The sequence below is a fragment of the Scophthalmus maximus genome, chromosome 10 (genome assembly GCF_022379125.1).
Source record: "Scophthalmus maximus strain ysfricsl-2021 chromosome 10, ASM2237912v1, whole genome shotgun sequence".
Classification (NCBI taxonomy): domain Eukaryota; kingdom Metazoa; phylum Chordata; class Actinopteri; order Pleuronectiformes; family Scophthalmidae; genus Scophthalmus; species Scophthalmus maximus.
In genome coordinates, this window is record NC_061524.1 from 7,051,743 (window position 1) to 7,076,827 (window position 25,085).

The following is a 25,085-nucleotide window of genomic DNA, read 5'->3' on the forward strand; positions in this document are numbered from 1 at the left end:
TTTACAAAATGGATTTGATGCATTGACTTCCATCCGTCCAACCCGGGGAGAAAACTTGGACCTTGAGATTCTTTTTCTTGTTTTCATTCTTGACCACGGAAACGGAATATTTGGCAAAAACAGTCTCAAGTACTAAAAGTACAAAAACCATAACACCTGTGAAAACCATCTGCCGAGGGAGGATTGGGTGATTTGATCGAAAGCGCCACAGCTGCGGGCAAACGGCCGTGTGGTGTGATTGTTTTCGTTGAATTGGGTCTCACATGATTTCTATCAAAAACAGGCACGTTTTTTGGGCTACTGCAATGTGGCATTTAAAAAATGCTGTTGAATTTTATATTGCGTCCCATAATCAGTTTAGCATGACGTGCCAGTTTCCTTCCTTCCATATTGGTAATGGTGAACTTGTACTCACTGAGTTCGTCGCTGACGTCGCTGATGTTTCCTGAAGGACGGGGCCTGAAACACAAGTAGTCACATGATCAAGCAGGTTTTGAATGAAGCCCCAGGTTAGCTCAACATGGCGAAACAACATGGAGGCTAACAGTTATCATCCAAACTCCACCACGGTTTACAGCCTAACGGTATTATCAAATAAATCAAAATATATTTTTAATGGTTTATTTTAACACCTCAATTGATTGAATTCAATGTGATAATCAGGCTTTATCTATATTTAATATATATATTAAGTACAATCTTTTCATTATGATAGCCAAAGCCACAGACATAAGATCCATGTAGTGACTGGAATTTTAGCACAGCCATCCACGATGAGTGAAGGTAAGCTCGTGTTGCCCGATCGTCGTCCTTCCACCGCTTCTTTACAAATGTCTCCACCTGATGGGGGCGAAACAAGCCTGGGAGAAAGAGATCGAGAGAGGACGGAGGTAGGAGCAAGTGCAAAGCCATAAGAGGAAAAAGTCAATGTGATGAGTGAGGAATACACAGAGAGAGAGAGAGAGAACTGGGAGGAAGAGGAAGAGGCAGGTGAGACCAAGGGAACCGGCAGGGCACTTTCTGACTGCATGCACGCGAGCATCCCCCCTCCCCACAGCTCTGGAGTGATGCTCTAGTGGCTGCTACATTAGCCTTGTTAGATATGCAAAGCGGGCCAATTAGCAGCACAGTGTGCAGGAAGTGACATGTTCCACCTGAAGGAGCCCAGAAACAACGGCGGCGTTTCGCAGCAGCAATAAATCACGCCTGTGTGTGTGTGTGTGTGTGTGTGTGTGTCACACCTGAATTATGAGCTCATTAGCTATGGGCTAAAAAAACAAAAAACCCACACTCACTCCGAATAACCTCACTTCAATCTCGGAGGAATTAAATCCGTCCCCCTCTCCGGGAAAATATCAATCTGTGCTTCCACCGCAGCGTCTCCTCACCAATCTATTGCTGTGAAATTGGCTGCAAACACAAGACAAACAGCTGCAGTGAGTTGCGTGCTGTTTCAGATCTGATCCATGTGTAATCCGCTCTGGCATACCGACGAGCATCAAATTCAACATCAGGACCACACGACACATTGTCTGTGTCAAAGAATACGGCGGTGGCTCCTTTTTTGGCATCACAAAGGAATGCGTTTTTCCAATAAGGGAAACTGTCCACTGGCTTTTTGACAAGCATATCGACACGTCATAAAAAAACCAAAAAAAAACAGACAATGGCCAGTCTGTGCTGTTCCCCTCCACTGATACAATATGTAGCATCAGGGGTGTCTGGAAAAAGTCAGCACTGACGCTTGGTATAATCTGTGCAGCCATATTCTCAGATCCGCTCACCTCAAAACAACAATGCTCTGTAATAAACCAGAGTCATGCTTTTCAGTCTGTACCATATTGACCTCAAACCTTCTACAGACATGTTTCTATACTGACACACACACAAAAACTTGGCCATTAAATATCAGGTATCAGCAGCTTTAATCCAAAAAGAAGTATCACTCCAAGTCTTCCACAGTATCAGTAAAGCTCTGCCATCCACCCGCGTCCGCGCTGTATTTATCCAGGCATAACAGCCTCTTCTTTTTTCTTTGACGGGGAGTAGCTTTTCCCCGCTGTCAGCACATTTCCTCATCCTTTCTCCTTTCTTTTTTTCAGGTGCTGGTGTGGCACACTCGCACCGAGAAGCCGCAACTTGCAAACGAGCCCAAACATCGAAGGGACACCGTGGTCATTGAGGTGTGAGAGGACGGAGCTGAGCAGAGGATCCAAAAGCAGAAGGCTGATTTGTGGCTGAGTGTATCTCTTGGCTGGGACAAAAGACGGCCTCCTGCTTTGTCTCCTTATCGAATCATACAATCTGTTCACGGCGGCCACAGACTCGGCGGAGCTGCATGGTTCGAGACTTCTGGCCGTCTGTCCAAATGCGCTCCGTAAGAACTGGACAACACTTCGTTTTACAAACTGAGATGACTTGGATTGTTCACTTCCTCCATCTACCGTTTGCCGGTTGTGGGCAAAAACTGCAAAAACCATGTTGAATCAGTAATACGCCGTCGTCAAATGAACCGTTTCCATAAACGAGGCTTGTGGTCCATATGTTTCATGACAGTGGTATTGTATTGCTGATGTTTGTCATATTTAAAATGTTAACATTTGGGGGAAATATGTCAATCAAGACCTCAAAAACAGATGCATTGACACAATCTACTGCATCTCACTCATTGCCATTTGTGGCGTTAGGGAAAGTCATGTGGTGAAATTATTTATCTGGGGGGGAAAAAAAATCATTCAATCAGAATTGAAACACAAAGCTACGGGACGAATGGATACATTGTTTTTCTGTTGTAAAACATGGGAGAGTTAAACTCCAGTCGAATCTCAAAATTGTCATTTTTACGTTACAACGTGTTGATCTTTTTAACATAGAAGATAAAATGTGTTCATTGGATTCAGAGACGATGGGATTGTCTAATAGCGGTGAGTGCGTTTCCAAAAGTATTAGTATCATTTGTTTAAAACCACACTTTGCATAACAACTCTACAACTGTCTCATTGAGCAGATTTTTTTTAAACATACATCAGCTGTTCACTCCTTTTATCACCTGCCAAATGTTTTAGCTCCATTTGATCTGAAACAACAGCAGCTTCTTCATATCTGTACACCACGAGCAGCTCTGGTCTTCATTGGTGACATAAATTCCATTAATGTCTCAAAGGTAACGTGGTCATGATTTATTGACGCCTAAACGCAACGTAACGCTCCTTTAAATCACCCTGAACTGTTCACATGTAGCGGACTCGATCGACCTTTGCCCTCCTCTCATCCTGCACGTGTGTGATCAGGTTTGGAAGTGGCACGCGCAAGAAGAAACGAGAAACACCTCTCCTGACAAACCCCTATCAATAATGTAGCGTCTCTGGGCCGACAACAGAGAGAGAACCCTCCCTCACAGGGAAAGAAAAAACCCCAGCAGAAAGAAATGGAGAGGAATGAATGGAGTCGATGGGATGTGAGCAGCACATCAGATAGGTTTCCGGTTTCACAGCACAAATGTGCAAGGAACCATCTTCTTCGGACTATTTCGACAGCAGTGTTGCCTTGAAGCTGGAGTGCGGGACTCTTACGTACAAATGAAACGTGTTCCATTCAAGCACTTCCCCAAACGGGTTCACGTTTCAAGTTTCACATCCGGCGTCCGTCGCGACAGTCACCAGAGCTGAAACGGTGGCCGCATCCGACGCGACGGAGAGACAGCACGGCGGGAAGAAGCCTCCAAGAAAACGTCTTTGATACTCCGCCGCAGAAAGAAAGTCAGCGTTCAGAGAAAAAGGACTGCAGTCTAAAGAAGAAAGCGATGGACGGCCCCAGCAGGTGTGGCTGAAAGAAGAGATGGGAAGTCGCCTTCCTGCTCTTGGGACAGTTTGGCATCCGTATGGTATTTGGAGTGGACTACGTAGCCGTTACATTTACTCTAAAAAATGAGTTACTGTCATGGAACTGTGGGAATTTTGTTCGGCTAAAGTTCCACACCGCAGGTTTAACACTGAACTGTAGAGAGGGCCGAACATGTGTTTGTATTTCATGTACACGCAGGAAATAAAAACAGGATTGAATCCAGGATTTAACAGCCTTTATTCCAAATGACCCTCTTGTGAAACCTGGAACAGAAAACAATGGAGCAAAACTAAATTCCACAAAAGATAAAACACTACTTTTACAGTTAAAAGAGTCATTGGACAGAGATGAACAAGTCTCGCTATTTATTGTTTTAATGCACGGAACCCCCCCCCCCCCTGTACTAGGCACCAGAAAATGTAAACACATCGCAAATAAACCTGGAGGACGTTTGTATCTAATGGATGTGTGCATGTGTCGTTCACACTAACCACTTGTCACAGAGTTCTACAGTTATTGCATGGCAGAGGGACCCTGTGTACTCGGACACGAATCTCTGCAGTGGAGCTCGGCAGTGTGATCGCAGCTCCGTGTGTGTGTGTGTGTGTGTGTGTCGGAGTTTTGTTCATTTCTCATTTTGCTCTGCTGCTTTTACTCCAAGTCGTGAAGGTCGGTGGGACCCATCCAGTGTTTTCATACAGGTCCCCTTTCTCTAACACGGCCCAGTCCTGTTCCATTATCCTCCTGCTGCCAGTCTAGCCCTCTGATTGGTCTTGCAGGTTTATTTGCTCATGACTCACTGTGCTTCTCTCGTACCGCACACAACAAAACACCACAGTAAAGATGGCGGATGGCAGAACATACAGTACACTTAGAGCATCATAGATTGAAGGAGAAACATGTCGGGTGTCCCACTGGTCCAGTTTTGAAAAGAGTTAAAAAAAAAAAGGAATGAATAAAAGAAATGGATTTCCTATCCTGCTGTCGACAGATCACTCAGCGGCGAAACCACGACACAGTGAGAGAGATACAGTACCTGCTCTGCTGTTTAAAGTGCCGAAAAGACGAGCCACTGTGATTCCAGTGGGGCTCTAATTTGCCTCGGGGAGCGCAGGAGGGAAGCGGCTCGTTCCGACAACAAGGACGTGTCTTAACTGGGTCAGAGCCCGTCTTCCACTGAACCCCGTTTGGTTTTAAAACGCTTCAAAACATCACGGCGAGGCTACCAAAGACATCCAGGGGACTCACTGGGCCACCCGGCAATTACTGACACTTATAGGGGAATCCTTGACATTTAGAGTTTCGGGATGTTTTTAATGGGATGTCAGTCTGAAAAACTGGGTTGGATATATTCAGCTCCTAATAAAAGCACCAATACTGGTATTACATGTATATATATATACATCAGTGGTTCCCAACCTTTGTGGGCTTTGACACTTTTAACGATGGTTTTCTTTCAACTAGAACTGGGCAATTAATTATTTTGAGTTTTTGATGTGCAGTATATCTTTAAACTGAAAACTGGCGCATAACAGACAGCTGGGTGCATTAGCTGTCTTTTACCACATTTCCTTAAACTGTCATGTAGATACTGCAGTTTTCAGGAATGTGCTGAAACTGATTAGTTAGCCGAATGTGTATGCTCATGACATTTTGAGATATACGCTTATTCGTTTTCTTGAAGAGTAAGATGCACAGATCGATTCCGCGCTCACGTCTGTGTGTGGAGCCAGAGTCAGGAGGTGATTAACGTCGCTCGGCGATGAGACTGTAAACGGGGGAGCACAGTTAATCTGCTGCTGTCCAGAGTCTGGGTATAAGATGTGAGATATTAACATGTTCGTCAGCTTCAGAGAGGCTTTTAGGCATATAAATAAACTTTGGACGAAGTCAGCCAGTCTAGCTGTTTCCCCCGGCTTGCAGTCTTTATGCTAAAATAGGCTAATCCCTTCCCAGCAATAATTTTCAATAGCAGGCAGCCAGACATGAGTGGTAAAGGTGAACAAAGGTATTTTCCATAATGTTTCCATATTCTTTTAATTGGAGAACATGGTACTGACAGTCCGTGGCTGTATGGGCGGCTAACACATCTTAAGAATATTCATAACAAAGACAGGCCTGCAGGTTATTTAGTTTTTTTTGGCTCAACTGTTTTGTGAATATACTGAGTTTCAAATTTCATATGCAGGAGGAAAAAAAATGATTTTGATAGTGTAACTTAACTTGTGACCTCTTGTCTAGACAGAAGTCCAGAGTGATGTTGCCTTCTCTAAATAATGTTGAAGCAGAACATTTGTTGGGAGTCTTAGGAGGAAAGACTCTCCATTTATCTGTTGTGCTCCAGCTCGGAGGTAAGGAACCACCTGGTGTGTGTGATCTTTACTGCGGAGCTGATCAGTGGTGCACTCGCTGGTGGTGCGAGGACAACCCCCCCCCCCCCAAAGTGAACCTGAAGTGGTTGTAATGAGACGCTATTTGCTTTAAGAATTCTTTGCAGGAAATTATACAATTTTGTGAAATCAGTGCAAAAATAGCAACTACTGTTGAAGCAGCATTAAACACATGTCGGTCAAACCCTGTGCATTTAACAGCAACGGATGCTTTTAAGTAAAGGGAGGACCTCATCTACAGACCACCCCCCACCACACACACACAATGCCCTGTGACAAATAAAACTCAAAACCAAAGTTGCTGAGAGTAAAAGCATCAACCTCTCTCCAATATGGCTCTGAAGAAGTGGGGGTTTCACATCATATTCACATGGATACAGTACTGCTCACACGATTATCTGCTACAAGGCCCTGCTCGCCCTATAGGGAGGAAGAGGGAGACGGAGGGAGGGGTTACAATTAACACAGCAGAGAGGGGGGTGAGGACAGGGTAGCATAAACCAACCACAAGATAACCATATCTACTGTAGGTACTATTCACAAACTATCCATTTTGGTAAAGATATACTGTAATATTACTATAACAGGACTTGATGTTATTGGTCAAGCAGCTTTCTTTTTTGTTTTGCCATTTTTGAGTCTTTCTTCAGACATCACCAACAAAAAGGAAACCAAAAGAAAGAAGAGAAGAAAACACGAATTAAGACAGGACACAACGGCTGCCAGTCAATCTCCCCCTCCCCACGTTGCCTAATGTGATGTCATCTTGGCTTCTTGATGTAACCACGGTGAAGGTGGATTTAGGAATTGAGGGCAGCAAAACTGCCCCCGCTGTGTGTTCTTTATTTAGAGCCGTGAGGAAATGGGAGGGTTGGAGGCAGATTTGGCTGTTTGGTTGCCATGTGACTGCGCCATGTTTCCCCCCACCCATCCTCTGGACCACCCTCCTCGTCACTTCCACAGCTGAGTGCTGAGGGTCTGGCCAGAAGCCGTCTGTGGAGCAGTGGGCCAACCAGCCGCTGGGGCGCCTGACGTTGGCCCTCCGCCGCTCATAGCCATGCCAGACATCTGCTGGGTCATCTGAGAGAGAAAATGAAGGGGAAAGAGAGGAAGTGTTAGCAAGAAGGAGACAGCAGCGGGAGGCGTGGGCCGACCCTCCATCCTTTAGCTCCACTCCCATACCTCCCTCCGTCTCTCGCGTTTTACCTTCACTCTTCACTCAAAGGTTCCCTGCTTACCTTGCTCCCCCCCCCCCCCCCCCACCTCCTCTGCTCCTCCCGCTCGCCTTCCCTTCTGTCTCATCTATTATGTATGTGCTTTGCTGCAGCGCGACTCACTTATCTGGTCATCTGAGAGCTGTGGGTGAAGAGTGTGCGCAGGTATGTGTCAGGCCCAGACATACAGTACATGCAACCAAGTACTCCTTCATCAATCACTATTCCATTACATCTTCCAGCACAATCTGCACACACACACACACACACACACACATATCTGTCACACAACTACTGCCTTTACTCTTAAAAGCTGCTGTATATGTGTGTGTGTGTGTGTGTGTGTGTGTGTGTGTGCGCGCATCTCAGTGGTGATATACGATCTCTCATTAACCTCCCCAGTTGTCAAGCTGCTGACAGCTTTGTGATCGCTTTACAAATGTTCTCTCTGAATATTGGTGAGCTTGGTTCATATACAGGGATAAAATGAAAGGTGTAAAATGTAAGACCCATTCTGTACTTGGTGATAACGTGATCTGTGTCTGGATGTCTGAATAAGGCAAAAGGGCTTATTGAGACTAGAGCCTGACTGATCGATAAAATTACTATGGACATATTCTGTTTTTTTGATATTGAGAAAAACTTCGAAGAAAATCTATGTAGGCTATTTATGACCATTTTACTTTGAAGCTTTGCTTCCCTCGTCCTGGGTCACGTTTGCTCATGTCTGCCAGAGGCAATTGGGATCTGATTGCCATAGTGTCTACGTCACTGCCCACATAATAAATCCAGATGCAGGTCGTATGCTTATACAGTATCAGGTGTAAATGGGGCATAGGAGACGAGTCATGAGGGTAAAACAAGGACAGAACCGACTGATGTGTTGTCAGAGACGTTTGTAACTGGAACGCAGATGGTTTACTCTGTAAACACACTCAAAGTACTGTTGTTGCTGAGTGTCAAAGAAGGGAATGAGGGAGGTGTGTAATATAGAGTCAGCTAATAACTCCGTCTGCATTGAAGAGTCACACCTAATGGCGGTGACTACATTATGCAGTTGCTTATTATTTCATGGGACAAAGGACAAAATTGAGAATTTTTTCAAGAACATAATTTTATCATAAAATAACCCTGGTTCTATAAAAAAAAGCCTGAACAGTTGTTTTAAAGCTGCTCTTCCTGGGATTTTAAAGCGGCTGGAGGAGTGAGGTCTTTACTGCACTGGGCTTTGCACAGGATTAGAGAGCAGAACATTGTGTCAGACCATATATTATATTTTATGACCTGGATGATGGAAATCTTTCACAGGAAAAAAAAGAAAGAAAGAGTTCCATCGAAGAAAAAGGACAACATTTATGATCTTTTTATTTGGGTTACTAGAAATAGAGTAAACATTTAAGTGTGCTGCCTAAAAGATTAATGAGCGGAGAAACTGGAAGTGGAACCACAATGAGCTAAGTGTAAACACAAATTAATCAGCACTTATTTCTGAGTGTGTTTTAGTAACATATGCTTTATATTATGTGTGTTACCTGGGTCATATTCCACTGTCCTTGCTGCTGCTGCTGCCCCTGCTGCATATTGTACATGTTCTGCCCTTGGTTATTTGGCATCCCGCCCGGCTGCTGCATGCCAACGTAGCCTCCGTTGGCCAGCGCCATGCCGGACATCATGGCGCCTCCGCCCATCATGGTGGTGGGTGGGGCGGCTCCTCCAATCCCGGGGTTGAAGCCCTGTGGGGCGAACTGCATTTGGGGCTGGCCCATGTACATACCTGCTGGAGTACAAAACATCACACACACACACACACACACACACACACACACACACACACACACACACACACACACACACACACACACACACACACACACACACACACACACACACACACACACACACACACACACACACACACACACACACACACACACACACACACACACACACACACACGAGTTAGGTTTGCAGAGGAGATCAGAGTAACCTTCCAGCTACTGAGCGAACAGTATTTTAACTGAAGAGAAAATAAAAGAGAACCGAGCTGCATTGGCTTTCAAACAAGCTGTGATTAACCCAGTTCGGTTTTATTTTACTATTTTAAAAAACCCTACAAGAAATGTGGGAAAATAATTAATTCATGAAACAAACATAAAAAAAATCTTAATGGTGTCAAATTTTTCCATACAACCCACTTATAACAAAACGCAAAAAAAAGGAGAATTATGTCCACCACAGCCACGGTTTTTATACCTTGTTATTGTACTTTATGTCCCTTTCTGTGGAAAACAAGCTCACTCGTCATCCATTCTGCATTTTCCCACGGGATTCAAATTTGGGGATTCACAAGACACGATGCAGCATGAGGTTCAAGATTACTGCCGTTTGTTTCTCCAGCCTCCTCCCACAGTCCAAAGACATGCAGCTTAAGTTGACTGGAGACTCTAAATTGCCCGTAGGTGTGATTGTGAATGGGTGCATGTCTCTGTATGTCGGCCCTGTCCAAGGTGTGCCCCCCCTCTCGCCCAATGTCAGCTCGAGATCGGCTCGAGCTCCCCCACGTCCCCTTTAAAGGAAAAGCGGTATAGATAATGGATGGATGGATTACTGCAGTATTATCTAATTTATACATTTGTTTACTGTTTACTTGCCTGGTGCGATATCTCAGCTGTAATTAATTTTCTGCTGCTGTTTCACATTAAAAGCGTTCAACTGGCAAAACATGGGGTGCCGGCTTTTATCGTGAAACAGCCTCGGAGAACGCGACGTATTTGGCGATTTGTGGATCAGTGATAAATACTGCAAGGTGGGAGGAAAACAAGCAGAATCAGCCACAGTGAGGCAGGTGACAAACTCTTAGTGGAGTTAGTTTGTGTCACAGGTTCCAGCCAAAGTACCTCCCTCCTTGTACAGTGCAGCGGTCAGCATGGACTCGGATTGCATTTGCTCATGTCACAATGGGAAAAAGGCCAATTCTTTACTTCGGTTTTTAACAGATTTAAAATTTGCACTGGTTTGCGGGTGTTTTCTGCACATTGAAAAGCGACAACACTTCTCATTACTTCCTCTACAGAGTGTGCAGAATGTCTTTATATTTTCATGAACACATATCACCCATCAGCCCCATGTCCTCATCAGCGCTGCAGGAGACCACTGCGGGGAGATGATAAGTGGAAAAAATATATAGCAGGGTTTTTATCAGTATTTTCACTGAGTGGAAAGACCTCAAGGAGCAACTTCTTAAAACTGGCAAAAAAAAGGCAGATGTGTTCGCTTGCATGCAGGAAATGTTAAAGAGAACCTCCTCATACTGACATACACCGCAGCTTCTTCACATCATGCCATGTATCACCAGTAAAGTGGAGTCCATGAAAACATATAACTAACATGGGCTGTATATAAAATTTTATAATATTGACAATGTTGTTATTCACTCACCACTTCCCTCCTATTACAGTGCGGAGAGGCACAAACAGCCCCACGCACGCACGCGCACACACACACACTTACAGTACGTGAGTGATTAGGGGGCATTAGCCTGGCAAGGTTCTTTTGGCTTTGATCTCCATCAGCATTTATTTGGATTCAGAGAGGACAATCAAGCAGCGGAAAGCTCTTCATCCCGATTTCCACTCCTAATCCTCTGTACACATCAGTGTTATCATGCAGCAATATAATCAATATGCAAATGAGCCTGCTGTACAAATTTACTGCCTTTACCAGCCACCATTCAGAAAACACGTATCACCAATTCTTTTCCACATACTCCGAAAACATGCTCAGGTTGTTGCGTGCACGCACACACGCATGCACGCACGCACACACACAGATAAACAGCCTTGGCACTTCAGTGTTCAATCATTATAGCTGTGAGATGAGTGTGGATCCGCGGACACATCTCTATTTTTTACGGCTGCAGTGGGACTCCAGTAAATGCAGCGTGGAGTGGACCTGGCCGCTCTTCAGCGCACTGACCTTTCATCTGCCTCGCTCTGCTCCATTTCTATGATGCATCCTCCTGCCTCTCATGTGTGCGTTTCTGTGAAAGGTGTGTAGGTGTGCGTCTCCGCATGTGCGCGAACCCCGCGTCTGAGTGTGTGTGCCCTTGTGTGTATGCAGTATGCCGCTTATTGTTCCTCAAGCGCGAGACACTGCGTGTTTGCTGTCTGTTCATATCCTACATGTACAACACATGAAGTTGTTTGGCTTCAGGCGCAAGGCAAACATTTCCTTTGATTTTCATCTTGTGCGGTCACAGCCGTTTCTCCGTTTGAACCAGATTCACACCCGTTTGAAGCCACTTCCTTCTTTCCACTGACTCTATGAGCAGTGGTGCTGCCTTTGAACTTCCATTTATTTTTTTGGGCCTCTTGGGGCCAAAAGATATAAACATGACATCAGACATGTTATACCATCATAAAGATGATATTGTGAACATGTTAGCAAACAGCTACCTATGAACCAACAAGCACAGATGAAAATTCATCATTAATTCTTTGTTTCTAAGAACTCAACGAGTAAAAGTACATTCGGTTTGCTTTCACACCTACCTTGTTTGGTCTGGACGTTTGTATTTTTCAGTTTGGTCTAAACCATAATTACGTCGAACCTAAGTCCTATCAAAATTAAATCAAACCAAAGGTGGTGGTCTCGGTCCGGATCAATCTGAACCATGGTCCGGGTTGTTTGCAGTGTGAAAACACTTATTGGGATTGTTTGGTCATTCAGACCGATTGCAGGAATTTGAGTCGGCATCAAAAAACAATAGAGGAAGACGCAAAAATGAGCTGTGGTAACACATGGAGGGAGGAGGAGACAAAATATTTGCAATTTTCGCAGGATTGCTTACAGTCTTCACCTCCAACGATATGTTTGAATGATGAGGATGTTCATATGGCCTATTTAAAATAGTGTGGAGTTCTGTGCCTGAATTTGGTGATGCTGGGTGTAAAACCATAATGATATGACATTGGCAATGAAATTAATGAAATTTTCTCCATTAAAACAGAAAGACTACACCTGCCAAATTGACAACACAACGACGTCAGGAGAACGCTTAAGTCTTCAAACCAATCAACATCAAGCATTTGTAGACGCAGCCCATGTAGGGGACAATGCCAGGATGTACCTGCGTCATACAAAATCGTTCAGTGCGATCCCTAAATTCATAAATCATTAATCCGTGACACCTTTCACAAAGTCATTGTTTCAATCATTGATTAAAAAATGTATTGATGTGCGCGACTTAAACATTTGCTACAACTTTAGTGTGACGACATGCGAACACCGACTCGAGGTAAGGCCAGTGGAGGCAGTTCTCAGCAGTGGGTCGTTATTTCGACGGCACAGTAAAGTGAAATGAGCCGAGACAAAACGAAGATCGAGCTTTTTAGTTTTGTTGCCGCTTGGACGAGATGAAAGGCGGAGAATCGATGCAAAGTGGACGGATATATTGTTAAGCGAGATTCTACCGGGTGTGGTTTGTTGAACAGCTGTGAACTGTGACACAGGAGTCAGATGCCAACAGCAGAAGGTCAAAAGGTCAGTTTTGCGTGAGGTTTTCCCCTTTGGGGTTAGAGCCTGTAGTTTAACAGACTATGCTGCGAGTGCTAATAGTTAATAATTGTTCCAAGTGGGTTTATTTTAGGGTAAAACTACTCAAGGTAAAGGATTAAAAAATGTTGCAGAGCTCAAAATAACACACCCCCTTTTGCTTGGGTCTCAAGACATGAGTACGTCTCAAGACTTGAGTACGTGGAGTTGATGGGGATGATTAAGCTCAGCTGACTAAACCTGGATGACGAAGGGTTAACGAAAATGCCGTGTGTGTGTGTGTGTGTGTGTGTGTTACCTTGTCCTTGCGCAGTTTGTGGCTGGCTCTGCGGCTGACTGCCCACTGAGCTGCTGGCATACAGAGACAAGATGGAGTCTTTAGATAAAAGCTTCTTCTTCTCCTCCGCTTTAGTGGTGGTAGTGGTGGGGATAGAGGAGGAGGCGGAGGAGGAGGAAGAGGTGGAGGCATCCGCCTGCAGAGGTGCTGTAGTGGAACTGGACTGTGACGGAGACAGACAGGGGGAGATCATGAGGAGAAATATCATAAAAAAGTAATGTTTTTAATGTCATGCTGTATACATGGCCTGTGCACGTCCACGTATGAGATAATCCAGAGTATTGGGTTGGATTTAAAACTAAAGGTATCTGGTTGAAACCGCAGTTTTGGAAACTAAAACTATACTTTTTTTAACATAAATTCTAGAGAACAGACTGTGTATGGACTTATTTCAGAAATCATCTTCATTGCTTTCTGACCTGCCCGTATTTCATTTTGCTCCACATTTAAGTCAAGTCTTGATATATTCATCCTAATGGACAGTTCCACAGCACTAAATGCTTCAGCGCAGCAGCAATGTCATAGTTAATGTCAAAGTTAGTCAGTTAATTCCACTCACTTCCACATATCCATTCTTTTGATTGGTGTTAAGCTGATGTCAATGACACACTCCTCGCACATATTAAAAACTCGCCACACGACTCAAAGGGGAATCCTACGTGTCTTTCCTAGAGACTTTTAATCAGCAGAAAGCGTTGCAGCTTCACTGACATCAGCTCAACAGTGATGGAAACAACGACAAAGTCAAACTCAGATTAATTAGCTGGTCGTAAGGAATAGTTGGCCATTCTCTATGAAAGTTATTTGACGAAGAACTATCAAACTAATGTTACACGTGGTCTAAAAACAAGCGGCCTTGTAAAATAACTGTGCAAGTATAAAGTTCAAAGCCAACTTTTGGTTGGCGGATTTTGATTGTCTGTGCTGTGGACGTATTTTGGTGAGAAACAAACCAACATGCCATGTTACCTTTACAGTACCCTTATCCCTAAAGGACTTCATGTTGTTTAAGGTTTCCCTCTTGGTCTTTCTCTTGCACTTCTCATCTAAAGTTTCACAAGTGTCAGTCGCCAAATTTGACAGTTTTTCTATGTTTCTCCTCGGATCTCGAGTCTATAGAAGTAAGAAAAATGTACAGACAGACTGAGAATATATTTACTCTCACACGGTGTATAAATCGGGGAGAACAAAGACAAGACAAGACAGGGAACGAGGAGCGAAGAAGGGGGGAAGAGACAGGATAAAAATAAAAGGGAGAAGAGCAAGAGAGGAATAAAGGAAACGAAAGGGGGAGAAAAGAACGGAGAAGACAACAGAGGTAAGGAATTGTCACTGTAAGTGAGATAGATGGCATTAATTAGGCTGCTGCGCGCGCGCGCACACACACGCACACACACGACCACCTTTTCATATTTTGAAACCTTTCACTCACATCCATTACACCAAATGGATGGAGCTGACAAAAGGCAACACCTGCTTAAGAGCTCTATAAAAGTGTGTAAGTGTGTGTGTGTGTGTGTTGTGTGTGTGTGTGTGTTGCGTGTGCGGCGAGGATAGAGAAGGGGGAGGCGACAGTCAGGTGGATTTCATGAATAATATAAGGAGAGACAGTGTGATAACAGAGCACGGAGAAACAGAGGAAGGGAGGAGGAAAAAAGGAGAGGAATGATGGAGAAGCGCAGGAGGGGCATGGAAAGCAAGAGAAGGAAAGGTAAGGAGAAAAAAAAAACAGGGACAAAAAGGGGACGAGGCTACAAAGGGAAGAGGAGGAAAGGAAGGACAGAAGAAGTAAGAAAGAGAGAGGATAGTTGAACGCAGACACAGAAAGGAGAGAGAGAGAATGAGGGGACAAAATAGAACAAGGAAAAAGGAGAAGTTGAGAGGAAAGGAGGAAGGGTGGATGAAGCAATAAGACATAGTTGAGGAGCTAGAAGCTGGATGGCTACTCATGCCAACACACACACACACACACACACACACACACACACACACACACACACACACACACACACACACACACACACACACACACACACACACACACACACACACACACACACACACACACACACACACACACACACACACACACACACACACACACACACACACACACACACACGGTCCCTTTTCTCTGTAATTGTTCCAGTGAAGTTGAGTCAGGTGTTGACGGAGGCCAGGGGCGGAGCTTCCTATTAATAACTGCAGCACATTAGCGCGATGCACGGCCGAGTGAACGGAAGGTGAGAACTGTCCTCGCCTGATCCGTCTGAGGACAGACAGCTACCACGTACCACATGACTCAATCAAGCAGCCACTTTGCTGCTAAGCTCATTCGCGAAGGTGAAAAATGCACAGACCTGAAATCCGCAGTAACCGTCAGACGTTCAGCTTCGCTCTTAAAGACGCGTTCGTAGAGCGGACGGTGCGATTCAGACGGGACGTGTCGGCTCTGAACTGTGTGATGACAACACCATCCTGGATGATTTAGGCAGGACGCAGCAACATGAGGAGCAAGATGGAAACTGCTCAGAGTTGGTTTAATTATGTTTGCACATCATTTGAATTTTGATATGAACAAGGGATTGACTTTTTGCTCATTTGCTCTGTTTTAATAAGACTTATCGTACGTAAACTCTGTGAAAAAACTGTTACGCAACCGAGACTGATGCAGATGGTTCTTCAAATGAAGGTTTCTTTTGGTATTAATGCAGTAGCTTTCCCAGCTGCCTTTCACTCCTTCCTCCTTGTGAGATTGCAAGACACTAAAGCAACTATTAGTCTCAGTTTGCACTCAAACAATAGTGGAGCAATTTAGGAGATTTTCTTGCCAAAGCTAAAACAGGTGGTACACAATGTAGAATGCATCCGTCTGACCTCACCCGTGAAGGAGGAGAAACTTGAGCTCAGTATGTGCGTCGTCCGTTCCTTTCACTTTCTCATTCAAACTAGCATTAACTCAATTAAACACACACACACACACACACACACACACACACACACACACACACACACACACACACACACACACACACACACACACACACACACACACACACACACACACACACACACACACACACACACACACACACACACACACACACACACACACACACACACACACACACACACACACACACACACACACCCCAGCATCCACATTGTGTGTGAAGTGTTCCTGGGCTCCTAGCAGCAAATAGCGTAATAGAAAGCCTCTACAACAAGGCCCCATTCTTTTCACCCGGTGTTGGTGCTGCAGCCAGAGCTCTGAATTTCCACTGTGACAGCCTTACTGTCGCTATCGATAGACCCCTACAGCCACACACACACACACACACGACTATGTCTCCCCACGGTTTTCCATCACTGCTCGAAATACCTATACACTCCCCTCTGATAGACCATCTGTGGCTTTAAAACCACGCTGGGCTGGGCTGGGCTGTGTGTGTGTGTGTGTGTGTGTGTGTGTGTGTGTGTGTGTGTGTGTGTGTGTGTGTGTGTGTGTGTGTGTGTGTGTGTGTGTGAGAGATTGTGTTTACTGAAAACAAAAGCAAAACCTGGAAGTTAGAATTCCAGTAACAGCGTGTCAGAGAGAAATATGACAATAAGAAGAAACAGAAGAAAAATGAAATGAAAGAAGGAAAAAAATCAATTTCTGGTCAACGGTTCATTACCTCATCCCTCTCTGCCTCCCTGCACACACTGCATTCATCCCTTCTTCAGCAATCTCTTCTATTCTTCACTGTACCTCCACCCCTTCACTCCTTTCTCCCGACCCCCTCCCCTTATACCCTCTCATCTCACTCCCGGAAGTCATTTCTAGTTCCCCTTTCCCGAAACCAAACACAACGCACTCGCACAAAAGCTTCTTTAACTTTAACATGTGCGTCCATGTCACCACAACAAAGGCCGTGTTCAGCATGGGAACACCGGCTAGATGTTGGTCTCTGATGTTCTTTTTTCTCTCTCCATGTAACATGCAAATTTCAAGGAAAGTAGATCTGATTGGCACTGAGGTTTGTTGACTGAATGACTGAAAGCTATGACAGTTAGGATGCCTCATCCTTCACCATGCCTGATTTGTTCAGCTTAGACACGTGAAAAAATAAACCCACAAAGAACTATCACCCAACTCTGCAGCTCAGCATTACCATATTATCTAAGTATATTAATAATAATAATAATAAGTTCAAAGGGGCCACAAATTCCCTTTGCTGTGAGGGGAGACCTGGGAGTCACTAACATCTGCTCCATGCGCAGACCTTAGCGGTCGATTGGGAACAAACCAGGTCAATAAATCTAAAATGTATTTGGGTGCAAGACCATTGAAGTCCCTAAAAGTGTGCAATAAAGTTTTAAAATCAACACGACATCTAACAGGGAGCCAGTGTTGGGAAGAAAAAACACCTGATGTGGTCCCAACTTTGAGCTCATTGTTTAAGTTTTAAGGCGCACAACGCCATCACTGATACTGTAAAAATATAATGATGTATTCATGATATAAGATTTTGTGGTTTTGAGACTCCAACTTAGTGGAGTGGAGCCCACACTCACAGTGTTTCCACCACAATGGTTGACTGTACTGTCCGTTTTTATGCACTGTTGCATTAACCTCTTGTGTGTGTCCCACCTTCAAAAGGGATTTTGTCTTCATCTCCTTTTTTTTGTTTGGACATGCTGTCGGATCAGACTCCTAAATGGTTTGACAATCATCTTCTGATTGTGATTCGTCGCCAGTAGTCGATCTTCACGTCTACCTGTCGTGCTTCTGATGAAAATGAAAATCTCTCCAGCCTTCACTGCACTGTCCACTTAAAGAGACTTTCAAATTGGTTGCAATTTTGGCGGGCAGGGAGAGTTTTCGAGCACTCAGGAGAACAATTTTGGTTCCTAACGGCTTCATCAACACTCCTCGAAAATAATTAAGGGAAAATGGAAAGTGTTATGATGCATTTATCCTTAAAAGGGGAGTATTTTATCCTAAAAGTCCTAAAAGTTTTCACCGAGCAATCTGTGTGATTCACTAAGTTCCTGAACCTGGTGCTGCCTCTTCATTAATACATTACGGAGAAAGACAGAGAATCTAATTTATTTAATGAGCACAAACTACAACTCGCAATGCACTAGGCATGTGTGTCATAGTAATCAGATATTATGTAAATTACCAACAGACTAATTGCTTAATTTTTATTTCTTAAACTCTTTTTTTTTTTGCGGAGCCCCTAAAGGGAGACGATGGGGATTTTTTGGGGTCTGAACTACTTTTGTGTATAAACCCGACATTTGCACTGATTCACAGTGTGTTGATCCAGTCCAGGAAATGCTCTGCAGATACACAACTACAGCGAGGAGAGATGATGTGACGCTACTTATGACGCATTCACCGCTCAATCCTCTTTTCAAAAAGTCAAAAGCGCTGACAGCGCAGCTCTGCCAGGCCGCAGGACGTGTGGAAGGTTTTTACTCGGACTACTGCCGCATTAGTGGGTAAATCTATGATCCAGCTGCAATGACACAGATGAGCACCTGAGCCGGACACAGCTGAGGAGTGCACCCGTTTGTGCCGTGGCAACAACCAGCAGTGGTCTACTAACTACACAATACTGTATCATACAAAGCTCTGTGGATCAGAGGGAACACAACATGCATTGTGAGGTAACGCAATTTCAGTTATGTAGTGACACAGTCTTCGGTTATATCCGAGCCATGAGCGATGGTTCGATCACCAGGGTCTTGTGGCTCGTGTGAATCCCATTTGTACACCTCTTTTTTTTGTCCATAGGCGTGGGAATCTCCCCCACGAAACTGACAGTTGCAGACAGCGTGACCCGAGTAAAATCCAGAAAAAAATACATAATCCGCCTCGGTTTATACGTCTCCTCCTATAATTCACACGATTTGTACAATGCGCAGTGAGGAGAGAGAAACCCACCTTGCAGACACTCAAATGACAAATGACACAGGAAGTGCGAGTCCGCTGAGGTGCATCTACTTGATAAATATACCAGATGTGTTTTTGTGACAGACAAATGCTCACAAACGTGTGAATCCGGCAGCTTTAGGAAGAAAAAACAACAACTCAGAAACAGGATTGTGTGTGGTGATTCGAGTCAGTACCTCTCATTCTCTTAGGGCTGGTGGGACTTCACGCTTCATATCTTTTTTTTTCCCAGGCCTCCTTTTATTTGTTTATTCCTCTTCCAACCGGCTTTTCACCTCAACTGCCCTCAAACATTTCCTCCCGCTCCCTCGTTCCATCCTTCACCTCCCTACCATTTTGATTGCGTTTTAGTGCTTGTTTTTTTTTAGTTTTTTTCATTCTTTAGAGTTTTCTTCGTAAACCTTATCTGCAAACTACCTCACTCAGGGTGGGGTGAATGAGACACAGAAGAAAGAACATGAGCGTGTGTGTGTGTGTGTGTGTGTGAGAGAGAGAGAGGGTTAAAGCTGGGGATAACACAAATCCTCCCCCTCTTACAAGGCTGTAATCACATTTTTATAATTGACGTATTTGCAGATAGGCAAGCGCTCCCCGATGCAGAGCAATAGCTGCTTGAATCAGCAGGCTGTGGGCTTCCTCTTTCTTGATGCATCCAGCTAATCACTGCTCTAAAGCAATATCCGCCCGCTGAATCCCAAATTCAGCCCACTGTGTATATATATATATATACATGTGTGTGTGTAAGAGTAGGCGGATGTGTTGTCCTTGTGTTTACTGCTTTTGAGTGTAGGAGAGGAAAGTTAATGAAAATGGAAAAAGGCTGGTGCTATGGAACGGTGGTGCGACAGGTAGATTTGTGTCGTTTCCTCTTGGCAGCAAGAATCTGCACAGCACATTTTGCGTCTGATCAAAGGAAGGTTGGTAAAGTAAACTCATGACACAACTGGAAGTTTGGCCTGATGGTGGTACCATAGGAGAGGTCACAAGGTCATACTATATATATATATATGTACTTGTGTATTTCTTTGTGCAACTTTTCCAGAGATGGAAAAGATTCCAATGCTTAAGTCTTGAACGACAATGTAATATTGCACTAAATGTAATAAATGGATGTGTCTGGCCTTTCAGGCACCTCTCCATTATTAATCAGCAAGATGATTCGTGGCAGTTTTCTAAAATAACTGAGGTTCCCACAAAGACTATTTAGAAGTTGAGAAATGGATAACTGCCATAACTACTATTAACACTCCGTATAACCCTACAAAAATTGAATGGATTTGATGTAAATGCGTTGACCAAATTATAGAGAAGAAAATGCCACAGCGTGATAGAAAGCTTCAGTAGATGGAGTGACAGAGGACCTGATCATGGAGGGGAGATTAGACGGTAAGTGGGAGAAGAGGGAGCCTGGTAGCGGTAGAAAGGTTAGCTTGCAGTTACAGCAGCCCATAATTGTTCTTCATGCCTGGGTGTCCCCCAAGCCACTGCCTGGTCGGGTCCCAGGAGGCAGAGAAGCCTGTGTGTGTGTGTGTGTGTGTGTGTGTGTGTGTGTGTGTGAGTAACGAGTGAGATATAGAATTTGAAACCTAGGAATAGGTCAGAGAGTGAAAGAAAAAAAAAAAGTCAAGCCCACGCGTGGATCAATGTGGATATTTACCGTGTTCTTACAGTCTTACAGTATATGACGTGCACATCATATCACCGGTTTGTTTTGTTTTTCCTGTATGAATATTGATTCTTTGACTCAAAGGATTTACTCCATCCTCAGAGTGAGGATATGTATAAAACATAAAAAATAAAAGAAATTTGGGTCCGCATGAATATGCATGTCCTCATTTCCAGCTGAGCTGGAGGTCAAAGGCCACGCTTGAGGGACCTTGACAACGTTGCTCGGTGAAAATGTTTAATTCAACCAGACGCACTCGTTCCCTTGAGACTAGTCATGGAACGAGTGAGAAAAGAAAGAAGAAGAAATGAGTATCAGGAAAATATAGTATTCATACTCTATTCCATATCCATATCATATTCCCCCCAAAAAATGTCTTCTTCAGTTTTCATTGATAGTTAGTTAGACAGTCCTTCTTCCTCAGACAAACATCCAGTAGGAGCAGGCACTCATGGACACAATGTCTCTCAGACGCATTCACACATACAGGAGCATTACTGGAACATTCTGTGGTGTCTGGGTGGAGCATGCAGGAGGCAGGACATGATGATAATTCCACTGCTGAAGGTAGCGTTTTTGTTTAAAGTCATTAACACGCCAGCTCGCTCGCTGTGAATCTTCCAGAGATTTTCCTGCTCTATTCTCACATGGGCTTTGGGGCAACATTTACGGACATTTGTGTTCTCACATGAAGCCCCTGGGGGGAAATTTCGAGAAAATGTCCATACTTCAGTGGATGTCTGAAAGCAGCCTCCGTTACTTGCCTGTGGTGCGTGTTGATGTGTCGCCCGTTGTGTCCCTGTGTAACCTAACAGGTTATCATCGTGTTGTAGGTCAAAACACTTGTGGCCGACAATTCTGTGCACCTGAGCACAAATTGCTCGAGGCACTCAGTCCCTGCCACTGTGGCCTGTGTGTGTGTGTGTGTGTGTTTTACTGAGCGTCCAACATGTATCCGCTGGATAAAGAGTCGGCACAAAAAAATACACTGAACATGTTAACCTTATCATCCCTGCAACAAAAGTTTCTCACTAACGAAGGGTGTAATGACTCCTCTTGCAGTCTTTTCTTAAGAGTGGATCTTTCATTATAGTTTAGTCAAACATTTCTGTTTCTCCAAACCGATTGGCTTCAATCTTCTTGGCATTGTTTATTCCTCCCTTTCATTCCCAGCTGCTCTCTTCATTGTTGCAGTTCACCATTGTTCCCTCTCAGACAGACCCATTCCCCCCTTTGCAGGACAACGGTTGAATTATTTCAATAAAGGAAGAGTCCATGACAGTTTACTTGGATGTGATTCTCAGAGACTGTGTGTCTGAGAACGATGGCATGTTTGTGAATATGTGTGTCTTTGTGTATTTGCATCATAGGAGTCTCCACGGACTCCCTATGCTACAGCCTGCCTGCGGTGATAAGCACATGATGAAAGCCTCTGTGCGTGTGCGTGTGTGTGTGTGTGTGTGTGTTACCTGAGCCGGCTGTGTGTTGTTGGCTGAGGGGAGAGGGTTGGAGACCATTGGTCCAAAGATGTCCAGCTCATCGCTGATTGGTGCAGCACCGCCGGAGCTCTTTCCACCACCCCCCGGAGCATCTGAGAGAAAATATATTAATTTTACAAACAAATAACAAATATTGTTTTATTTATGTGTATGTGTATGTGTGCCTTACAATAATGTATAACAGTATAACAGAAAGCATTCGAGTGGTAAAGGTGGAAGTATTCATTATTCATATTTCTTTCTGCACTGAGAGAAAGTTACATTTGTAAAGACTGTATTTCTAAGTCAAATCAATATTTAACCTCCTGATGAAGATGATGTAAAAATAACTAAAAGTTTATGAGCAGTTTCTAAATGGACCCTTTGATGCGATTCTTTTCTTTAACTGCTTTTTTAAGGGTCAATAATGAACTTTGAAAATCAGCTTTTAAGATAACAAGGACAAGAGGTCCTTTAAGTAGTATGAAAATATGGAAATTTCTTTTATCTTCTTTTCAATGACAACTGGGCAAAATCCATCAGCTAATGAAAACTGTGCTACTACGTGGACCTTGCAGTGACACTGTTTTTACAACCAATATGTAAACACATTTAAATCACTTGTATTTGGTTGATTAAAAACGATGCAAGGCTTATGATTGACCAATATGCATGTATTACATACTGTATAAAGCCTTGTTTCAATCCAAAAGTAATGACAATTTAAATTCTAATTAAATTCAACTAAATATCATGCTTCACATTTGTGCTGCACTGTGAGATTAGACTAGTAAACAGTGACCTTTGGAATGATATGAAACGGTTTCGACTGAGCACCACCACCATATTTGCTTCAAGCTAAGACGGCGTGCAGGGTGTGTTTTCACCCGTGTGTGTGAGTGTACAAAATAACTCATCAACGCATTGATGGACTTTCACCAAACTTGGCAAGAATATAACTTGGCTGGGTATCTCCAGATGATTAACTTTTGGGGCTGATCGGTCAGTGTTAAGGTCAACAAAAATATGGAAAAACACAAATTTTCCCAGATATGTCCACAAATAACAGGGCTAGAGAGACACATTTGTACACAAATTGATTTGTGAAAATTACAGATTACCTAAAGTGGGCCTGTAAAATACTCGTGGAGTAAGAGATATGATGGTGGACAATGATAAGAAATCTATTGCAGCCAAAGTCAAATTTTAAGCCTCAAGTTATTTCTTATCTGGTTTCAGAGGAAACTGACATTAGCGGAACTGATCTTCATTATCTTTATGTTGTTTAATTAACAGTAATATCACGGAGAGTCCGTGCTGTCCGAACAGCGACCTGTTCCCATGCTGCTGGAGACAGAAACCTCCGGTACACAATGTTCGCTCATCTGAGAGAAAGAGAGAGAGAGCGATGGAGAGGCAGACAGGGGGTGGAGAGGAAGTGTGTGAAAGGAAACAGTGAGTGAACTGTGTGTGTGTGTGTGTGTGTGTGTGTGTGTGAGAGAAAGAGAGCAAGTGAGCAGCTGAGGTCATTTATATAACCACAGTGATGAAACATCCATAATTTATCCCTTTTAAAGTGTGAACAAGACTGAGCTCCTTTAGCAAGACAGCGGGGAACAAGGAAAACCATTTACTGTGAGAGGGCCAGAAAAGACCGCTCGACATCCTTTTAAACCACTTATTAAAACTCGTTTTCAAAATAATTACTTTGACTGTGAGGTCCTCCATCCTTATTCAAACTATGATTTTAATTTTTTACCCCCTATCCATCCTGTGATGCCTTCATGTGCTATATGAACTTAGCTTTTATGAATTTGGCTTTTTTTGTAAATTGCTGTAAAAAAAGAAAGAAAAGTGCTTTAATAAAAAAGCCTACCACGATTACAGGACTGTAGAGACATGACAGGTTTACATACTGAAATGGAAAAGGGAAAGACAGGATTTCATGTGCATCAATCCCACCACCCCAGCTCCGCAGTTACACAAAACTCTTTCAGCCATTTCCACGGTAATGAGCCAAGGGGGGAAAAAGGGCCCATCATTCTCATCATCTTCCCTGCCATGGCGGGCAAAGTGCCCACCATCCCTTACTATGGGATGGAGACCCTTTTTGAGAGCACTCTCGACTTCACCATGGTAACAGACCAATAGTTCAGCCTGGGGGGCGGGTTAATAATCAGCCTGAACCCCTTTCGCCTGAGTGTACACTCTCACACACAAGCACTGATACATATATACAGTACTGTATGTATGTATAGGGCTTCCCAGTGTTTTCAATGAATACAGTGACCTCATTCTGTAGCGGGGGGTCCTCACGTTAAGGGCTTGGCCACCACATCTCCCTTGATTAAGCCCTGGACTGATATCCAGGGCAATATTTGACACAAATACATGAGAAGATGTTCTATGATTCTGTCGTCCCAATGGTCAAACTGCTGTTTCACGTGATTTTTTTTCTCCATCCTGTCAATTATAAACTTCAGTTGTTTTGCTACGGCCATAAACTAAAAGATATATATGTTAAATTTAACCCATTTTCCCACCGAAAACACAACCAGGGCAAGAAATGAGGCTCGCCCCACTTCCCTGCTAGTCATCCTGGGAGTCCAGAAAAAGGGAAAATGAGCCCAGGAGGTGACCACGGTCATTAGTTACTGGGA

General features: G+C 43.9%; 2 protein-coding genes across 16 annotated transcripts in view; one reads left to right on the top strand and one right to left on the bottom strand.

Moving 5' to 3' along the window:
* The window catches only part of b3gat2 (beta-1,3-glucuronyltransferase 2 (glucuronosyltransferase S)), a 32,473-nt gene extending 28,405 nt beyond the window's left edge, over positions 1-4,068 (top strand). The window contains exon 4 of the mRNA XM_035605209.2: positions 2,103-4,068. Coding sequence (XP_035461102.1) covers positions 2,103-2,189 — 87 coding nt within the window. The 3' untranslated portion in view covers positions 2,190-4,068. The remainder of the gene's footprint in view (positions 1-2,102) is intronic.
* smap1 (small ArfGAP 1) overlaps positions 4,064-25,085 on the bottom strand; it is a 69,631-nt gene continuing 48,609 nt past the window's right edge. For 11 of the 15 annotated variants that reach the window (XM_047334735.1, XM_047334732.1, XM_047334736.1 and 8 more), the window contains 4 exons: positions 22,417-22,538; positions 13,299-13,500; positions 8,980-9,224; positions 4,064-7,313 (listed from right to left, as the gene is read on the bottom strand). In XM_047334735.1, the coding sequence (XP_047190691.1) occupies positions 7,185-7,313; positions 8,980-9,224; positions 13,299-13,500; positions 22,417-22,538 (698 nt within the window). In that variant the 3' untranslated portion in view covers positions 4,064-7,184. Of the gene's footprint in view, positions 7,314-8,979; positions 9,225-13,298; positions 13,501-22,416; positions 22,539-25,085 lie in introns of those variants that run through there. The other 4 variants (XM_047334742.1, XM_047334741.1, XM_047334733.1 and 1 more) reach the window with 3 other exon arrangements.